Source organism: Eriocheir sinensis, chromosome 32 (assembly GCF_024679095.1).
Source record: "Eriocheir sinensis breed Jianghai 21 chromosome 32, ASM2467909v1, whole genome shotgun sequence".
In the NCBI taxonomy this organism is placed as follows: domain Eukaryota; kingdom Metazoa; phylum Arthropoda; class Malacostraca; order Decapoda; family Varunidae; genus Eriocheir; species Eriocheir sinensis.
Genome location: NC_066540.1, coordinates 8,643,018 through 8,649,885, shown reverse-complemented (window position 1 = coordinate 8,649,885; position 6,868 = coordinate 8,643,018). Strand labels below are relative to the sequence as shown.

At 43.2% G+C, this 6,868-nt stretch overlaps 1 protein-coding gene across 1 annotated transcript; it reads right to left on the bottom strand.

The window, feature by feature from the left end:
• Positions 1-2,087: 2,087 nt before the first annotated feature.
• On the bottom strand, positions 2,088-4,984 carry LOC127006106 (uncharacterized PE-PGRS family protein PE_PGRS3-like). Its single transcript, XM_050875613.1, has 3 exons — positions 4,803-4,984; positions 2,855-4,123; positions 2,088-2,294 (listed from the first exon to the last, which is right to left on the bottom strand). Exons 2-3 carry the CDS (start codon positions 4,121-4,123, stop codon positions 2,166-2,168), a joined length of 1,398 nt encoding a protein of 465 aa, XP_050731570.1. The 5' UTR covers positions 4,803-4,984; the 3' UTR covers positions 2,088-2,165.
• Between the last annotated feature and the right edge of the window lie 1,884 nt (positions 4,985-6,868).

Here is a 6,868-nt window from a genome sequence, read left to right as displayed (position 1 = left end):
CAAGGTGAACGGGAGGTGAGTTTAAAGGAATACAACATGTTCTATCTCACTCCTGTGGATGATGTTATTTTTTTTCTCATAAATTTCAATAGTATATTTTATTAAACAAAAAGTATTTTCTAATTCGTTTCGAATCATGTTAGCTTCTAAAGTCCTAATTCTTTTCCACGTATATTTTCTTGGACACAGCACACCACACCATGTTAAATGCCAAATCAGCTACAAATACACCATGATAAGAGAAAATAAAATGTTCTACCTCCCTTTTGTCATTACTTATGTGCTATTTTCTCCTCATGGATATAGATTAGCTTTTTTAAACTTATTTAAGTATATTCCAATTCCTTTCGTATCGTCATAAATTCTAGGAAGCCTTAATTTTCCTTTACGCATATTTTCCTGGACACAGAACACCCTAATTCATACTATAAGGCAAAGCGAGTGTAAGTCAATCCAAAGCACTCAATCTTACACCCAGCACGTCAGCTCAGGAGGGAGTTTGCCACAGAGGGGGCGTGGAACAGCATACCCAGGGGAGGGGAGCCGCGGAGGAGAGAGCACGAGTAAAAGGGGAGAGTACTGGGTTTTATTTGATAGATTCTTATTTATTTATGATGTTTAAAAGTAAAAAAAAAAAAAAATTACAAGCTGCACAAGTGAACTCTTAATGTTAAAGTTAGTATTAATTAACCGGCAACGCAAGTAGTAGCAGCAGCAGCAGCAGGAGTAGTAGTAGTAGTAGTAGTAGTAGTAGTAGTAGTAGTAGTAGTAGTACTGTAGTAGTAGTATATAGTAGTAGTAGTAGTAGTAGTAGTAGTAGTGGTAGTAGTAGTAGTAATAGTGATGCTGGAAAATAGTAAGATGAAGGTAATACCGACAAGGAAACATAATAATAATAAGAATAAGAATAAGAATAAGAATAATAACGAAAGAAAAACATCAATGTCAAGTTCTGGCCCTGAGGCGTGTCGGTGTTTGTGATGAGCAGATGATGGCAGATTGAATGCCGAAGCGACAGATGTAAAAGATCTTTCTCCTCCTCCTCCTCCTCGTCTACGTCGTCGTCCTCATCCTCCGCGACGTGTGGCCGGTGGTGAGTGATGAGTTATGGGAGCTGTGGGAGCTGGGGGTCTGCAGGCCACGAGAAGTGAGCCGCCAAGCCTGTCTCGAGCCTGTTGGGGAGGAAATAATAGAATAAAAAAAATAACTGTGCTCATGTTGAAATATGTATGTGCTGCAATGATAATATACAGGATACTGCTGCTGCTGATGATGATGATGATGATGATGATGACGATGATGGTAATGATGATGGAGTTACCCTTACATTCCTCTGTTTTCTGAAGACGACTGTTGCACTAGACTTGTATGGGTAACTACAATGTGGGGTAAAACACAAAACGAAAACATAATATTTGCGCTGATATCGTGAACCTGTAGCAAAGTTTTTTAAGGAGCAGAAAAATAAGTGAGAAGCCATCTTCCCAGCGTTCATGGCTCTTATATTGACAGCCCTGTAAACTGTAGCACACGCATAGCTCGAGTTCTGGATGAATTCTGCATAGATACCTTGGCGGAAAAGTTTTTTTAAAGATTTTAGCCTCTCTTCTATAGGGGTGAAAGGGACTAGCTAATATAGGAAGGAAGGAAGGAAGGGAAAAGGTTATGAAAGAATCATTAGTCTACATATTAACTTAGAATATTAGACAATTCACAAATTCAAACTAAACATTGATCTGTGTCGGTGGAAATAGATATTGGGTGGATAGTTTAATTAGAAAATAACTGGTGATTGATATAAAAAAAACTAACAAGCAAAATTTTCATCTCAACCTCACATAATTTTATGACACGTGGCCTAAAGATCTATAAACACCAGTAATTTTATTGTGGCCTTTGTTTATCTTTTTGACCCGTTTTTCAAGGCGTGGTTATTTGGTTCGTTGATTATTTTGTCACTTTATACGATTGAGTTTATAATATGTCGACTTAACTGAAAATCTAACACTTATAACTATAATTCTGCCCGAAAATTGGAATTAAAAAGCCAAACTTGCCGCACAACTGTTAGATAATAAATACTAATACGACGTTTAAAAAAAAAATTCTGGTTTACCTATATCGCTCTTGTTGTGGCCTGACCTGTTTGCCGCCTTCCCCGAGCCTCAGTAGCCGCCACCACAGTTGCCCCACACGGTCCTGTAGGCCACCTTGGTCTTGGTGACCGTCACACTGATCGGGTTCCACGCCACCTCCGTCGTGCTCACCAGGATTGGCTCAGAGACGGAAACAACCTGGGGAAGGAAGAGGAAGGAGTTGGGGAAGATTTTATATAGGTCTTTTCAGCGGCAACAGTTCCACAAGATAAAAGGATGGGCCACTTTTTTTGCATCGCAGGAGATAGTCCAAGGGCGCTACTTCATTGTATATAAGAGGTCCACAGCACACTACACGGGAAAAAAAAAAAAACTGAAATATACTGATGAAAATTTATTTTGTTTTCCCTGGTCAGAGTTTAAATCGTAGGATGAAGAAGTGCAAGAGGAAGGCTGTTCCTAAGTTTACTGGTGGAAGGGATGAAAGAATGAAGATCCTGACACGGACAGCATAGAATGGAACTTGCGTTGAAAGTCTCGATGAGTAATTAACATGAAAAGAAGAGATAAAAGGTAGCAAGGAAAGTAACAGAGCGAAGGGCTTGAAGTCGTTGAAGGTAGTATTTGTTATGGTCATTATATTATCGTATTGTCACTGATTTATAACTCTAAGGAGTACATGAGTCATAGCATAACATAACATTATAGTGAGTATAATAGAGATGTGGTATGCTCTTAGTAGGCATATGTATACTTACGCTAGTGGAGGTGATTTGGTAGACGGAGGTGACGACGGCGGTAGAGTACTGGAGGAGAGTGGTGCTGAGTGAAACAAGTGACGTCTTGGTGGTCCTTGTGTGCTTGTGTTGCGTCACTGTTCTGAGGACAGTGGACACCACTGTCTCAGTCTGCGTGTTGGTGACCGTCTGAACCTCCTGCTGGAGGTCCGTAGCAGTGATCTTGAGGACGGTGGTGACCAAGGAGACCTTCCTGATAGTGTTAGTGGTGTACACAACCTTCGTCCTCGTGCACCGTCCGGTTTCCGCAGGTACGGTGACGGAAGTGATGACATTTGCGGTCACCACCACGGTCTTGTAGTAAGGCACGACCCTCAGCACCACGCTGGAGAGGGGCTGCGGCACCGTCACGTACTCCGTCTGCACCGGCGTCTGCGTCACTTCATTAACCACCGGTATGGTCACAACCGGACATGTGGCTCCTTGCCCTCCGCCCACCGTAACATCAAACCCGCCACCAGGGATGTCAAACCCACTTCCAGGGATGACAAACCCACCCCCATCAATACCGAATGAATCTCCCCCTCCGCCTGGCGTCCCTCCATCTCCTCCACCACTAACACTCACTTCTATCCCTCCACCACTGCCTAGACCACCACCGGGTGGGAGGAGTATGCCTCCCCCACCCCCTGCCCCCCCACTGATGGATACACTCGTACTAGTGCCCCCTTGACCCCCCGTGCCTATGCCTGGTCCACCCCCGCTGCCTGAAAAAACGCTTACACCCCCGTCTGACACTGACGTGAAAGTCCCAGTCCCCGGTGCTCCTGGGCCTAAACTGAAGCTTCCCCCGACGCCTCCAGAGGAACTCACGGAGCCAAGGCCACTTCCAGCGCTGAAACTAAACCCGCTGCCGCTACTTCCGCTGAGACCACCACCGAAGCCACCCGGTTTGTTCACCTGGAATCCAGTGCCCTTATTGAACTGCACTCCACCTAAACTGCTACTGAATCCTCCACCGGCACCAAACCCACCTGTGAAGCCCTTCCCGCCTCCCCCCGACCCAGTGTTCAAGTTAAAGCCATGGTTTGCTGGGTAGCTTGAAGAAAAAGGTTGAGTCTCGCCTTGGTAACCACTGCTGTAGCTCGGCTTGGCTGTTGAGAGTCCTTGACTGAGGAACTGGGCGGCCTTCTTCTTGATCAAGAACCCCAGGAAAGGATCAGCTTGCACGGGCAGCAGGACAGCCACCACAGCGGCGAGCAGCACCACCAGCCGGAGGTGGGTCCCCATCTGTGTGAGAGGGAGGTCACCTGGGAGGGATTCATTGGTTGACCTGTGTTGTGATTATGTTGTTCACGGTACTGGACCACTATAAAAGCAAAACAAACACAAAATGAATAATCACAACAAGGAGATTCTTAAAAAAAAGGAACGGAAGAATTTGAAAAAAACATCGATCAATTTTAATTCGAGAAGTGTCTTGATGCTCCTTCTTGAAAGAAGTAGATTTGTGAGGAGGAAATGCAAGGGAATGAAGACTTCATATTTGTGTTGTTTTGGTGAATCTGAGTGAAGAAAAATGAGATTGAGAAGGAGGGGGATGAGAAGGAAGAGAAGGAGGAAGAGGAAAAAGAAGAGAAAGCATGAAAGGCAATCGATTACATTGTTCGTTACCTTGGGTCATGTGACCGTATATCCTTCATATGTTTGGTTTTCATGATATTTAGCGCATACTGAGAAAATAAATTGTAGTAGTAGTAGCAGTAGTAGTAGTAGTAGTAGAAGAAGAAGAAGAAGAAGAAGAAGAAGAAGTAGTAGTAGTAGTAGTAGTAGTAGTAGTGGTAGGAGGAGGAGGAGGAGAAAGAGGAGGACGAGAACGAAGAGGAGGACGAGGACGAGGAGGAGGAGGAGGGTTAGTATTTAATGGGAGGGGGATCAGGAGAAAGATGTCTGTAAGGGAATCAACAACCTTGGGATGGGGCGCCACTACGAACTCGCAGCCAGAAACACCTCGCTCCCTTCCAAGCACGCCGCGTAGTCGCCGGGGTGAGGACTGTGCCTCCGCCGCGCCTCCCACGACTTATAAGGGCGACTCCGGGGTCCAGTCTGTGCCTCGAGGGGCCTAAAGATGGCTAACTACTTTCCTTCATGTTAAATTAAAAGAAAAAGGATCGAGTAGTGTTTTGTAGTGTTGAACATCAGCGACAAACAATATATATATATATATATATATATATATATATATATATCTATATATATATATATATATATATATATATATATATATATATATATATATATATATATATATATGAAGAAGCGTGTATGTAGATGTCCCACAGACGGTGAGTGTTGCCCGGGCGTTTGTATAGGTAACTCGTGTTTGTAATATTAGGTCACGTGGGTGCCCGCCGGGGGTGACCTGGGCCCCTGATAAGCAAGGCGGCGCTTCCTGGTGAGGCTAACGGGAAGGGGGCGCGTCCACCCTCTGGCCCCCTAACCCACCTCTCTCTCTCTCTCTCTCTCTCTCTCTCTCTCTCTCTCTCTCTCTCTCTCTCTCTCTCTGTGGCGTCAAATCTCATCTCTCCGTCATAGTCCATCCCATCCTGAACTGCGCATCGCGGAACCCAATCTTTACCATCACAGAGTAACTAAGTGAGGCATCTAAGTGTATAAAAGTACCAATGAGGACCTAAAAAGCGATGCAAAGCGGAACAGGTCACAAGAAGAAGAAGAGTGATTGTAGATATCCTAGTTATAAACATACATACGTCATCATTTGCTTTTATAATAATATAAATAAGTTTGGGTGGGACAGGTCTCGAAAAGCAGTCGACAAAAGACACGGTACCGTGTCGAGATTCACCCACCCTGTGTATGTATTCAGAATGGGATGGGACGGAGGGATGAGATTTGACGCCACACAGCCGCTTAATCACTTGAGGAGAAAATTATTCACAGAACACGTATAAAACGGGGCACAAACTCTAAACGCACAACAAAAGACGCGTGGAGACAAGTTACAAGGCAGCTTAAACATGTATTATGCCATGAAATAAGGTTGTGATAGAAAAAAAGTATAAGTGAAGTGAAGGAGGAGTGCAGTGAAAGGAAAGCGATCATGAAAAAATACAGGAAGTGAAGGAGCTTAGTGAGGGAAAGATGTAATAAAAGCATGAAGTGAAGAAGAGGCGTAGCGAAAATAAAGCTGTAATGGAATAAATACGTGGAGAAGGAGGAATGTAGTAAAAGAGTGAAGAGAGAGTAAAAGGAAAGTTGTCATAGAAGAAACACGTGATGAGAAGGAGTATAGTAAAAGGAAAGTTGTCATAGAAGAAACACGTGATGAGAAGGAGTATAGTAAAAGGAAAGTTGTCATAGAAGAAACACGTGATGAGAAGGAGTATAGTAAAAGGAAGGTTGTCATAGAAGAAACACGTGATCAGAAGGAGTATAGTAAAAGGAAGGTTGTCATAGAAGAAACACGTGATGAGAAGGAGTATAGTAAAAGGAAGGTTGTCATAGAAGAAACACGTGATGAGAAGGAGTATAGTAAAAGGAAAGTTGTCATAGAAGAAACACGTGATGAGAAGGAGTATAGTAAAAGGAAAGTTGTCATAGAAGAAACACGTGATGAGAAGGAGTATAGTAAAAGGAAAGTTGTCATTGAAGAAACACGTGATGAGAAGGAGTATAGTAAAAGGAAAGTTGTCATAGAAGAAACACGTGATGAGAAGGAGTATAGTAAAAGGAAAGTTGTCATTGAAGAAACACGTGATGAGAAGGAGTATAGTAAAAGGAAAGTTGTCATAGAAGAAACACGTGATGAGAAGGAGTATAGTAAAAGGAAGGTTGTCATAGAAGAAACACGTGATGAGAAGGAGTATAGTAAAAGGAAAGTTGTCATTGAAGAAACACGTGATGAGAAGGAGTATAGTAAAAGGAAAGTTGTCATTGAAGAAACACGTGATGAGAAGGAGTATAGTAAAAGGAAGGTTGTCATAGAAGAAACACGTGATGAGAAGGAGTATAGTA

Bases quoted from the DNA above. Each gene is read 5' to 3' on its own strand.
- LOC127006106 (XM_050875613.1), bottom strand. From the start codon at position 4,123: ATGGGGACCCACCTCCGGCTGGTGGTGCTGCTCGCCGCTGTGGTGGCT. The intron at 2,295-2,854 runs GTAAGTATACAT...TTCCTTCCCCAG, and splicing joins ACCAAATCACCTCCACTAGC to GTTGTTTCCGTCTCTGAGCC.